We start from the raw sequence: 24,009 nt of genomic DNA on the forward strand, positions 1-24,009 counted from the left end.
AAATTCTTTTCTTAAAAAACATGGAATGTTTCACAGATTTGCATGTCATCCTTGCACAGAGGCCATGCTAGTCTTCTCTGTATTACTTCAGTTTTAGTAGGTGTGCTGCCAAAGAGCACGGAAAGAAATTAATGAGTCAGTGACATGATTTTGTTCATTCCCGTATGCACCGGCTTATGCCTGTTCCGAGTGTCTCTCACTTTAGGAAGCATGCTGCTCTAAGTCCGTAGTCCATGCATTTTAAAAATTCTATAATGAGTATTAAATGCATTTTTTTTTAAATTGAGATCATGGGCTTTACATGAGTTAAGGATCCTTCTGGCTTGCTTTTAGCGATGGTTCTGACTCTGCTGCTCAGTCTTGAGTTGGAATCCCACCAAAGAAGTGGATGAGACCATTGAAGGCTGGATCCCTTCCCCCCAAAGATTCCAACTTAGTTGATCTAGGGTGATGCTCAGGCCCTGGGATTCTTTTAAAGCCCCCTCTGATGATTCTAACAGGTGGCCAAATTTAAGAGCCACTGCTCTAGATTTTTGTAAGTAACTTTCAACACCTTTTTACATAAACCACAGCAACTAGCAAAGCCTTGCTGCATGGTTTGTTAATTGTATGAATAAAATGAAGTAACATTTGCTCTTTCCAAGACTCTGGGCTGAACTGTGGGACAAATGTGGGGGCTTCCCCCCAAATGTTTCCCCCCCATAAATGTAAAAGGCAATAGGCCTCACTTACAAGTTTCTTCTTAAAAATGACTTTCTCCAGAAAATGTTGAACTGCCAAACATTTTACAGTAGGAGTACTTGGGTCTTCAACAACAAATTCATTTCAAAAATAGATCACTCACCCTCACCCGCCTTGAAAGTTGTGGGTCATGCTGTCCTAAACAAGGGGGGTGGTAGCTTTTATCCTGCTGTAGTGATGGCCTTGGAGATGGCTCTGCAGTTTGCTGTTCCAGGCCCAGGATGTCTCTTCCAGCTTAAATTTCTTATTTGAGAAGACTGAGCTACTGTGTTTGGATTCATAAGAATCCTCTCGGCCTTAGAACGAGAATGAGCTCTTACCAGCTGAACAGTAGGGTTTCTATTGAGGCATTCCTGATTTAAGACTGGGCCCCCTGGAGGGGCACAACAGACAGAGGCCAACTAGAGTATTTTGTGTGTTAAAATCAAAACAAATTCCACATTAAAGCGGAGCCTAAACACTGTTTGTCGCAACACTTCTAAAAACCAACCCAAAGCCAGGAAAAGACTTAAAAGCACATAAAATCCATTAAATCATTGAAGAAATTAAATTTACCTTGATAGTCTAGTCATAATTTCAAAATACTTCAGGTTTAAATAGAAATGATCCCCTTGTTTTATTTTAGTTTCTTTAAAATGTAATCAACGTTGTCATTGCAAAAATTATTTTTATAAATTCTTTTGTCATTTGGGTTAGTATTTTGAAGGTATCATATTCAGGGGCAACAGCGTTTGAAGAATTACCTATGGTCTCTTCAATTGCAACTAATTGATGAGAGAAGATTCTTTTTTCTTTTTTCCTTCTGTCCTCCATTACAACAGCGTGATTGAGAATTGTCTAATGAAATTTTTTTTCCTCTCCTTACCACCATGCCTTTTTATTGTACGAGAACCAATCTTCTAGAAGGAGTTGCTTCTCTTTTGCCTAACATTGTATTGATATATTTAATTGTACATAAACGGAACTAACACCTTTTTAATAGCACTCATTTATCACGTGTGTCTGTAAAAGCTTAATTACAGGAAACACATCTTCTCGGAGAGTAATAAAGATTCAAGTAGTAGCACCAGTGAACGATCTTGGACCAGCAACCAAAAAAAGAAATCCCTAAAACCATATTCTGGTAGAAAAAAGACAAGAATCAGAAACAGCATAAGAGGTAAGTTTGGTATGTGTCTTCTTTCAAGTCATTTTTTTTTCCCCAAGTGAATCTGGTATTTTTTCAGTTATGTGATGGAAGGAGGATACCAAAGAAAAAATGATTATGTGATCCCCTCTTCCCTGCTATAATTCCTGTAGAAAGAGAGAAGGTACATACATTAATCAGTGTAAAAGAATATGGAAAGGACCAATCATTTTAAAATATTAGCTATAGATAAATAGAGTAGTTGTTCAGCTAAGAATCTAACATGAACAGGAAATCACTAGGAAAAGCTTCCAGGAAGAGGCAGGTAGGATTTGAGCCAATCCTTGGGGAAGAACAGTATTCAAAGACATGCGCAGAAGGGAAGCATTCGAAGTGAGGTAAAAGTGCAAGGATAAATTGACACGAGGAAAGCATCAGAGGCAGGGTCTGGAGCAGAGAATTCACACTGGGGTAGGGGCTCAGGAACAAGATAGATAATTAAAAAGGGATTAAGCTTAAGACCTAGACATTTGAGAAGCTTCAGGATTTGGGAATTGCTTCTAGCATGGACCTGTATACTTGGGAAAAGGAGAAATGATTTTTTTTTTCCCTCATAAGCAAACTTATCCTTTGTGCACTTCTTTTTCTTTTAGTTTTGCCATTTTCCCCTCCCAGCAGTGGCAGTGACCATGAGAAAGACCAAGTAAGTAAATTTTAGCTGGACTGCCATGTGGCCATTAGCGTTAGCATGAAACAGGTTAATCTGTTTAGGGTTAAATTTCATTTGTTTCTCAAAAAAAGAAATCCTTTCAGGATTATGAGGATAACAAACCAGTTTGTTGGTACATAAATCATTGTCAAAAGAAACTGCAAGGACTTGTTAACATTTAGTATAAATGTTGGGTAAAGACTTTGGATCTTTCTTCATTGTTCTCAAATTTTTGCAAGATGTTTACTATAGATGATGCTGAAATCTGGGCTGTAGTCCTGTAACTGTTTGCTCTTTGAATTTACACTTTAAAGCGAACTTCTTCCCTTAGTTTTCAGTTTGCAGACATACTATTTCTAAAGCTTTTAATGGTTTAAACATACAAATCTTTTTGTAAGTGGTTGAAATGACTTCAGGTTTATATAAATATTGAATAAATCCTCAAAGTTTCTGAACTCATTTTGGTTCTCTTTGTTTTAAAGCAACATAACTAAAAATAAGAACGCTGGTGTTGTTCAGACAAATTCAAAGCCAAATATTCCTGTTAATAGCTGAATCCCCCCCTCTCAACAGCTGGTTTTTGTTCCTCGTCAAATGAGATACATAAAGACTACAGATAGAGTGTCTAGTATATGAGTTCTCTAAGGGGGTGGCTGCTGGGATTCTGAGGGCTTCAACAGCACTCTACCCACCCACTCATCCCATGCAGAAATACCATGTGGTTGTACTCCAATTACCGTTCTCTCTCCCCACCTGCCCCCTTCTAATGGTTACCCTCTGTGAATCTGTACTGACGAAGTATATAGTTCCTAGTTTAAACCAGTGAGCCAGAGTAAGGACCTAAATACATGTTGAATACTTTAAACTGGTATGATTTATCAGTTAGAAATAGGTCAAGGGGCACCTGGGTGGCTCAGTGGGTTAAGCCTCTGCCTTCGGCTCAGGTCATGATCTCAGGGTCCTGGGATGGAGACCCACATCGGGCTCTCTGCTCAACAGGGAGCCTGCTTCCCCCCCTCTCTCTGCCTGCCTCTCTGCCTACTTGTGATTTCTCTTTCTCTGTCAAATAAATAAATCTTAAAAAAAAAAAAAAAAAGAAATAGGTCAAAAGACCGATTTAAAGTAAATATAGCTTTTGTTTGAAGTAAGCACCAAACATCAAAGCTTTGTGAATCTATAAATTTAAGCTATGCAACTGACAGGAAGTCTGTTGATTTTTCAGTGAGGGCATTGCTGACTGTACAAATATTAGCATTCAAAATTCACTCCTCTGTGTTGGCATGTAAGAGAATAATTTAGGGCAGGACTCGGCAAAATTGTTCTGTAAAGGGTCAGATAGTAAATAGTGTAAACATTTTAGACTTGTAAGATCATAAATATTTTCCATGGGGACTATTCAGCTCTTCTGTTGTAGCATGAAAGCAGCCATGGACAATACCTAAGGGAAGGCATGTTGCATTCCAATAAAACTTTATTTATAAGAAGGCCAGTGAACTGTGGTCTGTGGATTCCTGATTTAGAGCAGTGGATCTCAAACCGTAGTGATCATCAGAATGACCATTATGGTGTGTTTCAATACAGATTGCTAGGTTCTGTCCCCATAGTTTCTGGCTAAATATAAGTCATAGATGGGATTCTGGAATTTGCATTTCTGTCAAGTTCCCGGGTACTGCTGAAGCTCTGTTCTGGGGTGGGGTCCTACTTTGAGAACTTTAATTTAGAGTTATTTTTGAGTTAGAATAACGAATCGATAGATGACTTATTGTGTTTTCAACTTTAGGATCTTATGGTCCTAGGGTTTGTTTTCAAATGGTGCAAATCCTATACTTAAACTACTTAAAAGGACATTAGAAATGTATTGAAATTTTTTGAAAACTACTTAAAATGGTTATGAATGTTAACACTCTTAAAAAATACTGTATTTTAGGCTAAACTTCTAACACCATCATGGAAGGAAACCTCCAAGCAGAATAATTCCACACTTCTAAAAATTTCTGTAACAAAATTTCAGGGTAATTCTGACTTTTTAACTCCTGAAGATTCTGCCCAGAAAACAGGTACTTGATTTTCTGTTGATTTACATAGAAAAAAAAATATTTTTTTCAGGAGAAGTAGTTTGAACTAAACAAATTTTCTTTTAACATATGTTGAAGAATGTGTGAATATATGATCTCTCCTTTACTGTCCTCATTAGCAAAAGATAGAGGACATTGTGTTTTAACTTTAACATTTGAGATTACCTTGTGCTCTTCCATTTTTAAAGAAAACTCAAATGATGACTTACAGCAGTGATTGGTATACTTTTTCTGTAAGACACCAGACAGCAAGTTTTGTTTGTTTGTTTGTTTGTTTGTTTAGCAGCTCTACTGTTGGAACTCCAAATCAGCCGCAGACCATCAGACATGGTTGTGTTTCCGTAAAACTTTATTTATAAAACCAAGTGGTAGGCTGGATTTGACTGGAGGGGCCAGAGTTTGCCAATCCTTGTTCTGTTAGGTGCATCTTAACCTCTGTTGTATTTTATTAGAACTATTTACATCTTTTGCGAGGCTAGGGATTTTGGTTTGCCTTTATCATTTTGCAGCTTAGCTCATTGCCAACCAATGATAGCAGTCAGTAAGCAGATGATGACTTCTTAGCTTGGCTGCCATTGGGAGAAAAAGGAGTAAAGAAAAGAGAAAAATGGAGCATTAGAGAGTAAGAGGAAATAAGTTAGAAGAACGATGAGAGAGGAGAAAGAGAAGTGTCACAACCTTGAGATAGTAGGAGCCTTGCCCATGTATTGGGGGCCAGATGGGCAGCTATGAAATGTGCTGATTTAGTTGAGGCTCATTTTATCTGTCGGCTTGCAAAACCAATAACCTTACATGGCCTAAAAGATAAAAAGGGTTTTTTCGTTTTTTTGTGGGGTTTTTTTTTAAGTATCTTTTTTTGGGGTTGGTAAGATTTAATACATAGAGTGATAGTGAAATGTTAAAGTTGCTTCTTAGCATGTTGATGCTCTGGAAATTGTTCTAACACTCAGAACATCAAAGTCCCCACCTGCCGAGCGATCTGTCATCCTTGGAGCATTCAGAAGTTGAAGAAAATATATCGAAGGAAAACGTGTCTAAGGTACTATTTATTGTTGGTTATTCATCTGATTTTCCAGAGTTTATATTATATTTGCATCATGTGCTTACTCCTCCTTAGAGGATAATGGGGCATCATTTGCTTTTTTTTCCTTTGGAGACTGTAGACCAAGAATCCTTGATGGAAACTCCTAGCTTCAAACATAAACTGCAAAGCTTGGAAGACGGAGGTGAGAAAATACTCAGTCTTTGCAGAATAAAGCAAAATGAATTTGCTTTTGGTGGGCTGGGTGTTATTCCAATCACAACAGATAAAAAAATGACTTTACAGACTGATACCAGGTGTTGGAGAGAGCAGTTCAGATCTGCTTACCCTCCCTAGAAGTGCATGAAGGTCAAGGGCAGTGGAAGGACCCTAGGTTCACTCAGAAACAAGAGTGCCTTGTTTCAAGAAACATGGCCTGGGACCAGCTGCCTCCTCTCTGGCTTCAAACGGAGGGCCAGTGGGCTCAGTGGAGGCACCTTCCTAAGGATCTGGTCCAGGGGCTCTTTCTATTCCTGACTAAGTAGGTCACTTGCAGTTTATAAAGCTACCTTCTAAACAATGGTGTGGTCAAGAATGGAAACATCCAGTTCATTTTCTCCTGGTTACCGTGATAAGGAGGTTTTTTGTTTGTTTGTTTTTAAAGATTTTATTTACTTATTTGACAGACTGAGATCACAAGTAGGCAGAGAGGCAGGCAGAGAGGGAGAGAAGGAAGCAGGCTCCCCACTGAGCAGAGAGCCCTGATGCGACCCTGAGATCATGACCTGAGCTGAAGGCAGAGGCTTTAACCCACTGAACCACCCAGGCACCCCACCCCACCCCTTTTTTTTTTTTTTTAAAGATTTTATTTATTTAGGAGGTTTTCAAGCCAGTTTACAGGACTGTGATTGAGTAGAACACCTGACCCCTCTGTAGGGTGTCCCTGAACTGTTTGTTTTCTCTTTACATTTTAAATGGAAAATCGGGAAGATCGAAATAGCTGCAAGTCCTGTATATCAACATTTAGTGTATCAACACAAACATCTGTGAGCCAACATCCAGATTAAGAAATGAAAGACTGCTATTTCAGAATCCGGGTAGCTGCAACCCGAAATTCATCCCTGCTTCCCCCTTCACAGGGGCCCATTCGCCTTAATTTGGTGATTGATTGCACTGTTTTGCTTTTATTTTTTCACTCTCACATTGGGAGAAATATCATACCTTCCGGACAGCATGTCCAGTATGTGCGCAGTTTAAAGAACAATTATAAGGGGCGCCTGGGTGGCTCAGTGGGTTAAGGCCTCTGCCTTGGGCTGAGGTCATGATCCCAGAGTCCTGGGATCGAGCCCTGCATCACAGGGAGCCTGCTTCCTCCTCTCTCTCTGTGCCTACTTGTAATCTCTGTCTGTCAAATAAATAAATAAATCTTAACAACAACAAAAAAAATTATAAAGTAAACACCTATGTAACTACAGCCCAGTGTGAGAACTGGAATCCTGGGTCATGACCCTGTTACTTTCCTCCATCCCTTGGAGAGCTAATGATGGTCCTGATTTGCATGAAAAGCTTTCTGTTGCTTTTCTTTTCTTCTTTTTAAGACTTTTTTATTTTCAATTTTTTATTTGACAGACAAGAGATCACAAGTAGGCAGAGAGGCAGGCAGAGAGAGATGAGGAAGCAGGCTCCCTGCTGAGCAGAGAGCCCGATGTGGGGCTCGATCCCAGAACCCTGAGATCATGACTTGAGCAGAAGACAAAGGCTTTAACCCACTGAGCCCCTCAGGCGCCCCTGCTTTTCTTTATAATTCTTTTCTTTGTATGCATCCCTAAATAATATGCAGTTTAGTTTTATCTCATGTACTGTGCAAACAAATGACATCATACTGTGTAAACTGTGTGTGGCCTGCTTCTGCTCAAAATCATGTGTAAAATCTATTTACACTGATGGATCTAGGTGAAGTATATTTATTTTAATCACAGCATAATATTCAGTGATATGAATGACTATGTCTGTTCTCGTGCTGTGGGATATGTGGATTACTTGAAGTTTGGGTTGTTATAGATAATGCCACTATGCCGAATTATGTACATTTCTCCTGATACATACTCCAAAATGGTCTCTAGGTGTATTTTTAGGAATAGAATTGCTCAGCCACAGAGTTTATATGTCTTTACAGTTTGAGATGTGCGGAACTGTTTTTCCAAACTGGTTGTATCAATTCATTTTCCTACCAGCTGTGTATGAGTTCCTTACTTCACATTCTCCAACACTTGGGATTTTTGAATTTCTGTGTGTGTGCACACTGAAGTTTTGATTAAACATCCCTAATTAAGGTTAAACATCATTTTTATATGTTAGCCATTTGAATTTCCTCTTTTGTGTGTGCCTGAAATGTCTTGCCTAGGGGCGCCTGGGTAGCGTGGTTGGTTAAGTGTCTGCCTTTGTCTCAGGTCATGATCCCAGAGTCCTGGGATCGATCCCTGCTGGGGGTGGCGAGGTGTCCCTGCTCAGCGGGAAGCCTGCTTCTTCCTCTCCCTCTGCCTGCTGCTTTGCCTTCTTCTGCTCTATCTCTCTGTCAAATAAGTAAATAAATCTTTAAAAAGATGTCTTGCCCATTCGTCTGGAGGCTAGTCTCTTTATATCAGTCCTAGGAACTCTTCATATGTTCAGGACTTGTTTATATGTAACTGTATTCTTCCAGTGTGTGATTTGCACTTTTTCTCTGTAGGATGGTCTCACTGTAGGTTTTTATGGCTGCTTTTTGAATAAAGTTTGAGGGTGTTTATTTTTATTCAGTTTTTGGAAGTTTGAGAAAGATTGGTATAAATTCTTTGAATGTTTCATAGAATCCATTGATTCTATTTCCTTACATTGCTGGTCTAGTCAGATTTTCTATTCATGATTCAGTCTTAGTAGATTGTAGGTTTCTAAGAATTTACCCATTTCTTCTAGATTGCCAACTTTTTGGTACATAATCTTTCATAGTAGTCTCCTTTGTGTTTTTTGTGGTACCTATTGTAATGTCTCTTATTTCTGATTTTATTTGAGTCTTTTTCCCCTTAATTTAGCTAAAAGGTTGTCAACTTTATCTAAAAAACAAAACAAAACAAAAAAACAGCTCTTTTCACTGATTTTGTTTTTTCTGTTTTTCTGGTCTCTATCTCCTTTAATTCAATTTTTTTGTTTGTTTGTTTTTGTTTTCCTTTTGCTAAGGCTTAGTTTGGTCTTCTTTTTCCATTCGTAAGATGTAAGGTAAGGTGGTTTATTTGGATTTTTTTTCCCCTTAATGTAGGCACTATGGCTATAAATCTCTCTCAATACTACTTTTACTGAACTCCAAAGTTTCTGTAGATTTTTACCATTTTCAATTATGTCAAGATATTTTTTTATTTTCTTCTTTATTTCTTTGACCCAGATGTTGTTCAGGAGTGTGCTGTTTAATTTCCACATATTTGTGAATTTTTCCAGTTTCTTCCTGGAATTTCTAGTTTCATATCATTGTGTTCAGAAAAGATTCTTGGCATGATTTCAATCTTCTTTAAGTTTCCTGAGACTTGTTTTGTGACCCAACATGTGCATCCTCAAAAATGCACCATGTGTTCCATGTGTGTTTGAAAAGAATTAGTATTCTGTTGTTGGACAGAATGATCTGTAGATGTCTGTTATATCTATTTGCTGTAAAGTAAAATCAAGTCTAGTGTTTTCTTATTGATTTTTTTTTTTCCTGTCTGTATGATTTATCCATTGTTGATGGTATGGTATTGAGGTCTACTACAGTTTCTATTTGCATAAAATAATTTTTTTCCTTCTCTTTGAGCCTATGTTCATCCTTAAAAGTGAACTAAATCTCCTGTGGGTAGCATATAGTTAGGTCTTTTCTGTTTGTTTAATCCATTCAGCAACTTTATTCCTGTGGATTGAATAATTCAATGCAAAAAAATTGAGTATACTTGACACACAGTAGTTAGTTTTAGTTTTAGGCATACAACTTAGTGATTTGACAAGTTTATATATTACGCTATGTTCATATAAGTATAGCTACCATCTGTCCCCATGCTTAGCTCTTATGATATCACTGGCTATATTCTTTATGCTCTCTTTTTTATTCCTGTGACTTACTCATTCCATTGAGGTAACCTCTGAAAATGGTTCACTATTTGCTTGACCCAGAAAAGCCGGCAAAATCATGCAAATCAAGAGGTTCAAATCTTTGCATTCACTTTAAGAATACATGTGAAACTGCCCGGGCCCTCAAGGGTGTGCCTATTCAAAAAGCCACCAAGTATCTGAAAGTCATCACTTTGTAGAAGCAGTGTGTGCCATCCCCTCACTACAATGGTGGAATTGGTAGGTGTGCCCAGGCCAAACAGTGAGGCAGGATACAAGGCCAGTAGCCCAAGAAAAGTGCCGAATTTTTACTGCCCATGCTTAAAAATGCAGAGAGTAATGCTGGGCTTAAGTGTTCAGATGTAGATTCTCTGGTCATTGAGCATATCCAGGTGAACAAAGCCCCTGGGATGCAGCATAGAACTTACAGGGCTCATGGTTGGCTTAACCCATACATGAGCTCTTCCTGCCTTATTGGGATGATCCTTCCGGAAAAAGAGCAGATTGTTCCTAAACCAAAAGAGGAAGTTGCCAGAAGAAAAAGATATCCCAGAAGAAACTGAACAAACAAAACCTTATGGCCTGGAAGTAAATTCTACATAGAATAAATGTAAATAATAATAAAAAAAAACCTACATCAGTTTGTTCCCAGTATTTATAATTGAGTCTACTTTTTGTTCATTTTTTAAGATTCCATTTGTAAGTGGAATCATATGGCATTTGTCTTTTTCCATCTGACTTCTTTTGCTTAGCATAATACCCTGTAGGTCTTCTCACTCTTTGCAAATGGTTTGATACTTTATATGGAAAACCCAAAAGACTCCACTCCAAAACTGCTAGAATTCATACAGGAATTCAGTTAAGTGTCAGGATATAAAGTCAATGCACAGAAATCAGTTGCATTTCTATACACCAATAACAAGACAGAAGAAAGAGAAATTAAGGAGTTGATCCCATTACAATTGTACCCAAGACCATAAGATGTGTAGGAATAAATCTAACCCAAGAGGCAAAGAATCTATACTCAGAAAACTATGAAGTACTCATGAAAGAAATTGAAGACACACAAAAAAAATGGAAAAAATGTTCCATGCTCATGGACCAAAAGAACAAATATTATGAAAATGTCTATGGTACCTAGAGCAATCTACACATTTAATGCAATTCCTATCAAAATACCATCAACTCTTTTCAAAGAAATGGAGCAAATAATCCTAAAATTTATATGGAACCAGAAAAGACCCCAAATAGCCAGAGGAAGGTTTAAAAAGAAAACCAAAGATGACAGCATCACAATTCCAGACTTCAAGCTCTATTACAAAGCTGTAATCATCAAGATAGTATGGTGTTGGCACAAAAACAGACCCATAGATCAATGGAACAGAATAGAGAGCCCAGAAATAGACCCTCAACTCTATGGTCAACTAATCTTCGACAGAGCAGGAAAGAATGTCCAATGGAAAAAAGACAGCCTCTTCAATAAATGGTGTTGGGAAAATTGGACAGCCACATGCAGAAGAATGAAACTGGACCATTTCTTTATACCACACATAGAAACAGACTCAAAATGGATGAAGGACCTCAATGTGAGAAAGGAATCCATCAAAATCCTTGAGGAGAACACAGGCAGCAACCTCTTCGACCTCAGCCGCAGCAACATCTTCTTAGGAACATCGCCAAAGGCAAGGGAAGCAAGGGCAAAAATGAACCATTGGGACTTCATCAAGATCAAAAGCTTTTGCACAGCAAAGGAAACAGTCAACAAAACCAAAAGACAACTGACAGAATGGGAGAAGATACTTGCAAATGACATATCAGATAAAGGGCTAGTGTCCAAAATCTATTAAGGGCCTATCAAACTCAACATCCAAAGAAAAAATAATCCAATCAAGAAATGGGCAGAGGACATGAACAGACATTCCTGCGAAGAAGACATCCAAATGGCCAACAGACACACGAAAAAGTATTCCACATCACTCTGGATCAGGGAAATACAACTCAAAACCACAGTGAGATACCACGTCACACCAGTCAGAAGCATTAAAATTAACAAGTCAGGAAATGATAGATGTTGGCGAGGATGTGGAGAAAGGGAAACCTTCCTACACTGTTGGTGGGAATGCTAGCTGGTGCAGCCACTCTGGAAAACAGCACAGTGGTTCCTCAAACAGTTCAAAACAGCTACCCCATAACCCAGCAATTGCACCACTAGGTATTTACCCTAAAGATATAAATGTAGGGCACCTGGGTAGCTCAGTGGGTTAAGCCTCTGTCTTTGGCTCAGGTCGTGGTTTCAGGGTCCTGGGATCGAGCCCCACATCAGGCTCTCTGCTCAGCAGGGAGCCTGCTTCCCCCTCTCTCTCTGCCTACCTCTTTGCCTCCTTGTGATCACTCTCTCTCTGTCAAACAAATAAAATCTTAAAAAAAAAAAGATACAAATGTAGTGATTCGAAGGGGCATGTGCACCTGAATGTTTATAGCAGCAATGTCCACAATAGCCAAACAATGGAAAGAACCTAGATGTTTATCAACAGATGAATGGGTAAAGAAGATGTGTGTGTACACACACACACACACACACACACACACACACAGTGGAATACTATGCAACCATCAAAACCCCGAAATCTTGCCATTTACAACATGGATGGAACTAGAGGGTATAATGCTAAGCAAAACATGTCAGAGAAAGACAATTTTCATATGATCTCACTGATATGAGGAATTTGAAAAACAAGACAGGATCATAGTAGAAGGGGGGGGGAATGAAACAAGATGACACCAGAGAGGGAGACAAACCATAAGAGACTCTTAATCTCAGGAAACAAACTGAGGGTTGCTGGAGGTGGGAGGGGGTGGAAGGGATGGTGTGGCTGGGTGATGGACATTGGGGAGAGTATGTGCTATGGTGAGTGCTATAAATTGTATAAGACTGATGAATCACAGACCTGTATCCGTGAGAGACATAATACATTATATGTTAATTGAAAACGAGTATTTCAAAAATTAAAAAAAATACCCGGTAGGTCTATCCATGTCATCTCAAATGGCATGATCTCATCCTTTTTATGGTTGCATAATATTCCAGGGTGTGTGTGTGTGTGTGTGTGTGTGTGTGTGTGCGCGCGCGCGCATGCAAATCACACCTTCCTTATCCATTCGTCTATCGATGGACACTGAGGTTGCTTCCACGTCTTGGCCATTGTAAATAATGCTGCAATAAACATAGGGGTACATAGATCTTTTTGAGTTAGTGTGTCTATTTTCCTTTGGTAAATATCTCCCAATAGTGGAATTATTGGATCATATGGTATTTCTCTTTTTAAGAGAAAAAAGATTTTATTTACTTGAGAGAGACCATGAGCAGGGGGAGGGAGGAAGGGAGGGAAGCAGACAACGGTCCCGAGTGGGGAGTCCAGTGTGGGGCTCATTCTCAGGATTGAGATTGAGATCTCAGGTTTGAGATCATGATGCAGGTGCCCCTATATGGTATTTCTATTTTTAGTTTTTTAAGGAGCTTTCATACCGTTCTCCACAGTGGCTATACCAATTTACATTCTCACCAACAGTACATGAGGGTTCCTTTTTCTCCGCATCCTGCCCAACATTTCTTTCTTATCTTAATTTTAGACAGCCTAACGTGTGAGATAATATCTCATGTTGGTTTTTTCTTTTCCCTGGTAAGGGATGTTGAGCATCTTTTCATGTGATTGTTGGCCATCTGTATGTCTTCTTTGAAAAAACGTCTATTCGGGTCTCTACCCTTTTTTTAAATTGGTCAGTCCACTAATAGGTAAGGAATTACTAATGTCATCTTATTGTGTTCTGGCTGTTCTGTAGTTCCTTTGTTAATCTCTTCCACTCTTTTGTGAATTAGTGATTTTTCATAGTAGTATTTTTTTATTCCCTTTATCTTTTGTGTATTTACTTTTGTGTGGGTTTTGCTTTGTGATTACCATGAAGTTTACATATAATGTCTTAGATACCTAATAGTCTGTTTCATTGCATATAAAACTTTACCCTTTGCTTGCCCCAAATTTTATGTTTTGTTACAGTTTGCCTCTGTTTTTATTAGGCATACATTACCAAATTATTACAGGTATAATTATTTTCAATATTTTCATCATTTATACTAGATTAAAGTGATTAACATGCCACCATGGTATAGTATTCTTATTAACTATGTACTCATAAATGTGACATATTTTCCTATGTTCTCATGTTACTAATTATCACCCTTTCATTTTGACTTGATGAAGTACTTTGAGCATTTCTTATAAGGCAGATCTTGTGATGATAAAGTCCCTTAGCTTTTACTTGCCTGGGGAAGTCTTTATTTCTCCATTTCTGTAGGACAACTTTTCTACATCAAATATACATGGTTGGCAATTTTTTTTCTTTCAGCACTTCATATATATCATTCCATTTTTTTCAGCCTGCAAAATTTCTGATGAGAAATCTGCTGATAGATAATATAAAAAATTACAGGTGTAATAATTTGATGGTATGTGCCCAATATAAACAGAGGTAAACCTTATGGAGATTCCCTTCTACATGTAAATTTTTTTTCCATTACTACTTTTATTTTAATTCAGTATAGTTAACATGTAGTGCTGTATTAGGTTCAGATGTACGATACAGTGATGCAATAGTTCTATACATTTCTCTGTGCTCAACAAGGTAAGTATATGCTTAATCCCCTTGATCTACTTCACCTATCTCCCTTCTAGTGAACATGAATATGTTCTCTATAGTTAAGAGTCTTTTTCTTGGTTTGTCTCTCTCGTTTACCTCTTTGTTCATTCGTTTCTTAGATTCTACCTTTGAGTGAAATCATATGGTATTTTTCTCTGACTTATTTTCCTTAGCATTATATTCTCTAGTTCTATCCATGTTGTTGAAAATGACAAGATTTTGTTCTTTTTTATGGCTGAGTAACATTCCATTGAGTCTATACACACCACCTCCTTATCCGTGCATTTGTCAATGGGCTCTTGGGTTGCTTCTGTAATTTGACTATTGTAAATAATGCCACTATACAGATGGGGTACATGTATCCCTTTGAATTGTATTTTTGTATTTTTTTTTTGTGTGCAAATACCCAGTAATACTATGACTGAATCATTGGGTAGTTCTATTTTTATCTTTGAGGAACCTCCATACTATGGTCCACAATGGCGACACCAGTTTGCATTCCCACCAACTGTGTAAGAGGGTTCTTTTTTCTCTACATCCCTTCCTAAGTAGAAGGCACCCTGGTAGGATGGTTGAAACAGAAGTCAGTGAAAGCTGGGGTGTCCTGGGATGCTCCATGCAGGGGGTACTCTGGAGCCAAAGCAGGCATGGACCCAGAGGTTTCAGGGCACTCTGTGCAGGGGAAAGGGGTGGACGGGGATGTCCTGGCAAGTTGTCTGGAGATGAAGTGGTTCAGGCCTGACATGTTCTTGGATGTTTTATGTCTTGATGAGATGGCCGGAGCCATCATGACTGCTGAGCAGGGATGTCCTGGTGTGTGTGCTGCCCTGGCGCCATATTGATGAGATGGCTGGGGCTAGCATGGAGGTGGGTCAGTTATGGCAGCCCAACCTGGCTTCTCTCTGCTCTACCAAGGCAGAGGGTGAACATAAACCAGGCACTCACCAGCCCCTCTGATCCAGAGTGAGTTCCAGCAGTCCCCCACTGTTGGACAGGATCCTAGGGCTAGATCTTTTTAAATTCTAGTTGTCCTTTTAAATCACAGGGGTTTTTTTTATGCCCCAGGCCAGACAAATCTGCACCCCACCCCTTAGAACTAACCCACCCCAGTGCAGTTCACTGTGGAGGGGCATGGGCGCTCCTTCATTACCATGCACTCCTCTCTCTTGTTCTCCATGCAGTCTATCTTCTGTTGTGCAGAAGCTGCTTAGTCAACCTTCCATTCTTCAATTGCTCTATAAATGTGTGCGTGTCTGTGAAGGAGGTGAGTTCAAGGTCTTCCTATGTTGTCATTTTAGGAACCCCTAACGTGTCTCATATTTGTTTTCTATTAACATATAATGTATTATTGGCTTCAGGGGCATAGGTCTGTGAATCATCAGTCTTACACAATTCACAACACTCACCATAGCACCTACCCTCCCCAAAGTCCATCACCTAGGCACCCCATCCCTACCAGCCCTAGCAACCCTCATTTTGTTTCCAGAGAGTAAGAGTCTCTTATGGTTTGTCTCCTTCTCTGGTTTCATCTTGTATCTCATATTTTTTTTTTCCATAGGAACTTGGATATTTTGTAGCATTCATTTATTCATTCAATGAACATCTATTGAGAGTCTGCTGTGGGCCAGGCACTTTTCTAAGGGTTAGATATTCTGATGAACAAAACAGAGAAAATGCAGGCTTTGCTGGGGTTTATCTTCCAGTGTGTTGGGGGGCAAATAATATACAAGAGAAGTAAAACATGCAGTGTATTATATTGTGATAAAGGCTAGGGGAAAAAAAAAATCAAGCATGGGAAGAGATTTAAAAGTTGCGGCAGAGGTAGTGAAATTTTATGTTGGTTGGCCAGAGAAAAACTTAATGCCCATCTATGAGGGAAAGGATTCAAGTCAACAAGAGCAAAGGTCTTGAGATGAAAACATGCCTGAGGTGTCTGAGGCACCCCAGGGAGATACATAGAGAAGCAGAGTCCAGAAAGAGAAACTTACCTCTTTGCTTCTCCACCATTCCACTCTATGGTATGGCTCATTCAAATATTTGTACATAGTAGCATTCACATATCTGCTGAATAATGAATTTTCCCCTCTGAAGGGGAAAAATCAGTAATGACTAGCAGGATATGTGAGGAGAAGGGGCAAAGCCAGATGATGTCACAGCTAAGCATGTATGTAGGGGCTAAGTGTCTGGTGGGGAAGAAAGAGTGGTTGGGATAGAATAGAGTGGGTTTTGAGATGGAGTTGTTGACCAAGCAGTTGGAAATGCAAACTTGCTGCTTCATGGAGCTCAGGGAAGAGAGAAATTGGGACTGTAACGAAGTTGAAGTCACGGGGACTGATGAGATCCTCCGGGGAGGATGGCCTTGGATAGGGTCATGGTTTGGGAATGCAGAAAGAAGGATGGATTCATTCTGTATGCAGGACCTTGATCTTGATGATGGGAAGAGAGGTAGATGATAAGGAAAAGCAAGAGTTGGGCCCAATTCTAGAGCTCTATTGACGGTAGTGCCATTGGTAAGATTGGGAGGGCTCAGAAGGAAGAAGGATATGTTTGGGGTAAAAGTGAACATCAGTAGAAAATGTTGAGTAAATGCCAAATCGAAAGAGGATATTTATTTAAATCTGCTAAGCTGAAGGTCTCCAAGTCATGGTAGCTAGTAAGGAGCTAAGGTGACCTCATCCATGAGACCGCCCTCAGTACAGTGCTAAAGCTCCAGTGTCTCCAGCAGGGAACACACTTTGTAGGGAGATGTGAAGAGTTTCCAAAGGCTCACCCGCTCAGATACCATTCTCCCTTGCCATTTAGCCTGAGCCCTGGCAGTGTTAGTGATGCTACATCCACTCCTGCTTTGTTTGAGTCAGTCCGTACTCTGCAAGGCAGATCGTTCCTAGATGTTCCCGAGCTCAGCAAAGAGATGCCTGTTCCTGTGTGGCCTCTTTCAGGCATCAGGAGACTTAGTGCTTTAATGCTTGTGCTGTTCTTAGTGTATCAGCTGATAAGTAATTAGTAACAGGGAACGAGTTTTGCTTGCTGCTCAGCAAAGTTAGGTATTAACTGGTAAAGAGAAGACAAGATAAAATTGGGACAAAAGGAAAGTGTGCGTGGTTGTTAACGTGCTGCACTTGCTTTTAGACCTAGCAGATGGCAGTTTTGCTAAGTCAAAACAGTCAAAATTGGAAGAAGATGATGCTCCAGAGTCCCTCCCCTCAGTGACGGAAGAGACCGACTTAGCAGGTAACGTTATGCGCCCAGCCAGCCATTCAAGCAAGAGGTTGACAAATCTGTAAGCCCTGAATGTCCCAGCATGCACTACAGGGGGCTACAGTTTGAAGATCAAAGTTGCTGCACAACCCTAACAACTAAGCATTTTATCCTCTAAAACCAAGTAAATTGTTGCACACATTATAGATAAAAGCAAGTAAGCACCACGTCCTTTCTATTTTGATTTCTGCGTCTTCACTCCTTATTATGGCAATTTTCAAGGCCTCTCGTTCTTAAATGTCTAGGTCTTGGCTTTAGCTGATAGTTATTAACAAAGTTTTTATTAGAAATATCCACTCTGCACCTGCACCTGAATGTTTATAGCAGCAATGTCCACAATAGCCAAACTTTGGGAAGAACCTAGATGTCCATCAGCAGATGAATGGATAAAGAAGATGTGGTATATATACAATGGAATACTATGCAGCCATCAAAAGAAATGAAATCTTGCCATTTGTGGTGATGTGGATGGAACTAGAGGATATTATGCTTAGCGAAATAAGTCAATCGGAGAAAGAAAACTATCATATGATCTCCCTGATATGAGGAAGTTGAGAGGTAATGTGGGGGATTTGGGGAGTAGGAAAGGAATAAATAAAACAAGATGGGATTGAGAGGGAGACAAACTATAAGAGATTCTTAATCTCACAAAACAAACTGAGAGTTGCTGGGGGGAGGGGCGTAGAGAAAGGGTGGTGGAGTTATGGACATTGGAGAAGGTATGTGCTATGGTGAGTGCTGTGAAGTGTGTAAACCTGGTGATTCACAGACCTGTATCCCTGGGGCTAATAATGCATTATATGTTAATAAAAAATTAAAAATTAAAAAATCCACTCTATACCAGTGAAGGAGATTGATCCAAGATGTCTACATGTGTGGGGTTAGCTGTCTGCATGAGTGATGCCACTCTGTTTCAAAACAAAAGGCTCCAAGAGGGTGAATTTGGAAGCCCAGAGGTGCTAGACGTTGGTGATTAAGAACCAGTCAGCCTGAGTTCCAATCCTGACCCTGTTGGGGCGTGAGCTTGCCCAAGTTTTATTTGATCCCTCTGTTCCATATGCACAACAACAGTGCCTACCTGAAGTGGTTTTTGCGAGGCTTACATGAGTCAATACCTGCAAGTATGGATACCTACAAGTCCTCAACCTCAGCACACCCAGAAGCTGTTACACCAGTGTTGCCCCCGTAGAAATGTCCTACCTGTCATGTCCCACCTGTTGTGTCCTCCTCACAGCCTCTTATAACCCCTCCTTTAGTCTGCTTCTTAGACCTAATATCATCTGCCCCAGTTTAAAGTGCTGGGAAAGTTTGGAGGAAATGAGCACCTGGCAGAAACTGAGGTTTGATGGGAAGCAGCTGGAAGTGCCCACCATGGCTCTGGGTTCCAAGCTGGCCTTGTCAGCCGCAGTCAGGCCCCACTTATGTCTGACTTCCGACGGTCTCTCCAGCTTCTGCAGCTGATGGGCTAAGCACGTCGATTTTGAACCTTGTGTTAGTTTTACTTAATGTTCTCTTTTTATTGTTCAGAAGGCATTCCTACTCCATCCCTAGTGGTTGTGCCCGAGAATTTGAAGAGTTCTGCTGTCCTCCTAGCCCTCGAAAACTTCACTAGAGAACTGCAAAGGAAATCAGAGGTAATGGTCCACTAAAAATGAAGAACTGGCTTGTTAGGGGCTTAAAGTAACAAGATCATATTATTCATCTGTACTGTTGTTATCCTGCATATGTGGAGGTGCTCCTGAGGTTTAGGAAAGGTATACTTGCCTTAGCTATGGGCCCTGACTGTAGTGCCTTTGTGGACTGTGGTTTGTATTATAAGACAGCGGTTCCATGTCCATTTTGCTACAGTGGGACTGGATGCACTTATATGGAAATCAGACTCATGGTTTGGTTTCATTGAGCCTATTCTCAGACAACAGGAAGTACCATGAGGCGATGGTTCAGTCACAGTGATAGGCAAGGAGGAGAGGGGGCCATGTGGTTGAGAGAGGTGTTTAGGACAAAGTTGGAGGTGGGTTTAGGTAGATGTTCGGCAGAGCGGTGCATAGGTAGGCTGTCCAAAGTCTTGTCTGCAAGCTGAACTTTAGAAGCATTTCAGTTCCCTCCTTTTATGTCCTATTGTTCATAAATCCCCAAAGAGTTACTTATTAGCACAGTTGAGAAAAGTATCTTACCCTGACATATATTCATTTAACTAATTTGGAAAATCTCCAAAGTCTTATCATATTTTCTGCAATACCAGTGTAAGTTAGTTGATAGTGGAAATTTGTTAATAATATTCAACATGTGCTTTGATAGCATGAATATAAATTTTCCTATTTTAGCCTATCATTCCTTATTGGTACCTTCCTGGGGGGTGATACATAGAAAGTGTATAGCAAGGTGTCTCATCACTGTTGTTTAACAGTGTGTTTGTTATGAATGTAAGGTGCTGGTACCATCTTTTTTTTTTAAGATTTTATTTATTTGAGAGAGAGAAACAGATTGTGACAGAGATCATGAGAGAGAGCACAAGCGGGGAGGAGAGGGAGAAGCCGGCTCTGCACTGAGCGGGGAGACTGATGCAGGTCTTGATCCCAGGACCCTGGGACCATGACCTGAGCGGAAGGCAGATGCTTTACTGGCAGAGCCTCCCAGGCGCCCCTGCTGGTAGCATCTTTTTCACACAAAGCCTGAACTCCATTTATGTAGTTACGGTTAATTCAAATGTGATCATTTTGTTGTTGTTGTCCTGGTTTAGCTTAGGTACGAAGGGAGTCCACTTTATTCAGAAGATGCCAAGCAAGCTCCAGATTGCTTAATCCGACTTTTAAACCAGATACGTCAATGCAGGTAAGTGTTAGGTTTCCAAACAAGGTCATAAAAGTGTGATAGCTCATAAGTATTTGTATCATGCCCATTGTGCGGGGTCATGAGGACCTGAAGCTTGAGCAGCTGCGAGGTTTGATACATCCCCTAACCTGTCTAGTTTCTAGTTCTTCCTTTATAAGATGATGGGGGAAGGCCTTCCACAAGCCTCTTCTTGGTCTGCCATGGTATGATCGTAAAACACTATCTTTTTAAAAAAATTATAATCCAATTATGAAGACAGAGCAAGGATGGGTAAACATGGGAAAATGCTGGATAAGTGCTAGGTGTCCTCCATGTGCAGTGGAATATTATTCAGCCTTAAAGAATGAAATTCTAACACTTGCCACATCCTGGATGAACCTCAAGGATGTTATGCAAAATGAAATAAGCCAGACACAAAAGGACCAGTGTTGAATGATTTCACTTTTCTTTTTAAAGATTTTTTTATTTATTCATTTGATAGAGATCACAAGCAGGCAGAGAGAGAGAGGAAGGGAAACAGGCTCTCCGTCGAGCAGAGAGCCCAATGCGGGGCTCGATCCCAGGACTCTGGGATCATGACCCGAGCTGAAGGCAGAGGCTTTAACCCACTGAGCCACCCAGGTGCCCCTGAATGATTTCACTTATATGAGGTAGTTAGAAGAGGTAAATTCCTAGAGAAGGGAAGTAGAATAGAGATTACCAGAGCCTGGGAGAGTGGGAAATAAGTTATTGTTTAAGCAGTATGGAGTTTCTGTTTGGACCATGGATAAGTTCTAGAGATGGATGGTTGCGGGACATTGTCAGTGTACTGAATCCAACTGAATTGTCCACTCAAAGATGGTTAAAAGGGTAAATTTTATGTTATATTGCCACAGTAAAAAGTTCTATGCACTTGCACACACACATGCACCCATACGCAAACACACTCTGATGACTGTGAGATGGGAAGGATAGGAAAGGTGAGGGGAGATGGGGTTCTGTGGTGATTAGAGATAATCTAGAGCCATTACAATGGAAGTGCTTCTGTAGGGAGGTTTTGAAAATAAAGGTTTGAATGGTATAGGGAAGGTGGTATAGGAAGTATAGGAAGAAACAATAGATTGTTTCTTGTTGGAGAGAATGGCCTATAGATGAAGGAGGGAAAGAAAACGATGGCAGGTTGGTTAGCTTAAATAAAGGAGGAAGTTTCTTAGGGCAGAAAATATAATGTGAATAGGAATTTATAACTTTTTTTCAAAACTTTTATACATGCAATGTCATTTGATTCTCAAAACAAGCCCATGAAGGACTTTGGACGTGGAGAACTTCCGTTATGTTGTAGGAGTTACGTATTCATCTATTTCTCATTCAGCAAATGCACACTGAGCAGCACGAGGTGCCAGGCCCTGGGCTAAGTGCAGGAGAGCCGTGACGACAAGCATTGAGAGCTTCTTGCCTTCATAGAACCTTCAGCCTAATGGAGAAGACAGAAAACAAATAAGCAGTTTATGTGGTGGTTAGACCCACAAAAGCAGAGGTTAGAAACTTTAGAACTAATGTGTAGAGGACGGGGTTTATTAGCCAATTTCAGCTCTCAGGACCAGCTTAAGGCAAGAGATGAGGGGGGCAAGTGGAAGTTTGGAAGTGATGGGGAGTTATGATTGGTGGCATAATGGCTTCTGGGCCAGGTCTGGCCTCTGTGTCCTTTTCCCTGGAGTCCTCTCTCCTTTGCTCTTAGTATGATATTGAATTACCAGCTTCTTTTGGACTTCTTTTGAAGGGATAAAACCAAGTCTTCATAGTTTCTGTAGAAGAGGATGATCATCCAGTGAGGGGAAGGAAGGACAGGAGATGTGTGTTCTTAAAAACAAAAGTTAGCAAGGATGTGGAGAAAGGGGAACCCTTTTACACTGCTGGTGGGAATGCAAACTGGTTCCTCAGAAAGTTAAAATTAGAACAACACTATGACCCAGCAATTGCCCTACTAGGTATTTATCCAAAGGATACAAACATAGTGATTTGAAGGGACACATGCTTAGCAATGTTTATAGCAGCAATGTCCACAATAGCCAAACTATAGAAAGAGTCCAGATGTCCATCAACTGATGAATGGATCAAGAAAATGTAACAGACGCACATGCACACACTGTACTATTACTCAGCCATCAAAAAGATGAAATCTTGCCATTTTCAGTGACATGGATGGAACTAGAGGGTATTATGCTAAGCAAAATAAGTCCGAGAAGACAAATACCATATAATTTTACTCATGTGGAATTCAAGAAAAAAAACAGATGAATATAGGGAAAAGGAAGGAAAAATAAGATAAAAACAGAGGAGAAGGAAAACCATAAGAGACTCTTAACTATAGGAAACACACTGAGGGTTGCTGGAGGGGAGGTGGGTGGGGGAATGGGTAACTGGGTGATGGGCATTCAGGAGAGCACGTGATATGATGAGCACTGGGTGTTGTATGCGACTGATGAATCACTAAACTCTACCCCTGTATATTACAGTACATGTTAACCAACTTGAATTTAAGTTAAAAAAAGAAAAAGTCTAGAGAAGAATAAGGAGTATCCTTGTAAAAAGAAGATAGTCTCTTGTTACGGTCAAGCAGTTCCAATGAAATCTGTTGCTTTTTACATTTATCAGACTGAATAAACTAGAGCAGTTTCACAGTTTTGTTCTTCAAGAGCTGAACAGTCTTGAGAAGGATATTCAGACTCTGAAACACCTTGAGAAGGATGTTCTGGTAAGTGCCCCCCTTCTTTTGGAATATTCTCTGTGACTTAAGAGGATCCGTTCCAGAGTAGAGTAACTGATAACCACTTAAGACTTTTGTTCCATTTTAGGAATTTTGGGAAAAACAGTCTGATGACTTGAAATCATTCTGCGATCTCCAAGTACTGAGGTAATTGTTCAATGTATTCTTTCTAGAAGTATCTTAGTTGAAGGATAAGGGTAGTGCTTTAGCTATAGTACAAGTGATTGATGTAAAACGTGATTGATGTAAAACTGCCTGTGAGTAGCTATGAAGTGGCATCTTTTCAAACCAATTACTTCTGTGGCACTCCTTGAGCAAAGAGTGTGGCTTAGTGTATCAATGTAGAAGTACAAATTTTGAAAAGCATAAACGGAATCATACAAACATCAGTGTTTTTATGCAAACTCTTATTTTTAAGCCATATTTCAACAAGTTAAAGGAGTATATTCTTTTTTTTTTATTAACATATAATGTATTATTAGCCCCAGGAGTACAGATCTGTGAATTGTCAGGTTTACACACGTCACAGCACTCACCATAGCAAATACCCTCCCCAATGTCCATAACCCAACCACGCTCTCCATAATCCCCTCCCCCCAGCAACCCTCAGTTTGTTTTGTGAGATTAAGAGTCTCTTAAAGTTTGTCTCCCTCCTGATCCCATCTTGTTTCACAAAATGAGTATATTCTGAGAAAAATA

The 24,009-nt window shown here is 39.9% G+C and overlaps 1 protein-coding gene, 1 non-coding gene and 1 pseudogene across 2 annotated transcripts in view; 2 read left to right on the plus strand and 1 right to left on the minus strand.

Annotated features, from left to right (window-relative positions):
• Window positions 1–23,461, plus strand: part of SYCP2L (synaptonemal complex protein 2 like) — a 94,795-nt gene extending 71,334 nt beyond the window's left edge. Inside the window, exons 21-30 of the mRNA XM_032861422.1 lie at window positions 1,753–1,900; window positions 2,521–2,570; window positions 4,504–4,633; window positions 5,602–5,681; window positions 5,808–5,877; window positions 17,604–17,705; window positions 19,260–19,366; window positions 20,473–20,564; window positions 23,199–23,298; window positions 23,399–23,461. Of these exons, the coding sequence (XP_032717313.1) occupies window positions 1,753–1,900; window positions 2,521–2,570; window positions 4,504–4,633; window positions 5,602–5,681; window positions 5,808–5,877; window positions 17,604–17,705; window positions 19,260–19,366; window positions 20,473–20,564; window positions 23,199–23,298; window positions 23,399–23,461 (942 nt within the window). The remainder of the gene's footprint in view (window positions 1–1,752; window positions 1,901–2,520; window positions 2,571–4,503; window positions 4,634–5,601; window positions 5,682–5,807; window positions 5,878–17,603; window positions 17,706–19,259; window positions 19,367–20,472; window positions 20,565–23,198; window positions 23,299–23,398) is intronic.
• On the minus strand, window positions 15–119 carry LOC116870108. The gene has a single exon (XR_004383181.1). It is a non-coding gene; the product is annotated as a U6 spliceosomal RNA (small nuclear RNA).
• Window positions 9,818–10,371, plus strand: LOC116870086 (annotated as a pseudogene).
• Window positions 23,462–24,009: the final 548 nt, after the last annotated feature.

The sequence above is a fragment of the Lontra canadensis genome, unplaced genomic scaffold (genome assembly GCF_010015895.1).
Source record: "Lontra canadensis isolate GAN:19392208 unplaced genomic scaffold, GSC_riverotter_1.0 scaffold21, whole genome shotgun sequence".
NCBI classification, from domain to species: Eukaryota; Metazoa; Chordata; class Mammalia; order Carnivora; family Mustelidae; genus Lontra; species Lontra canadensis.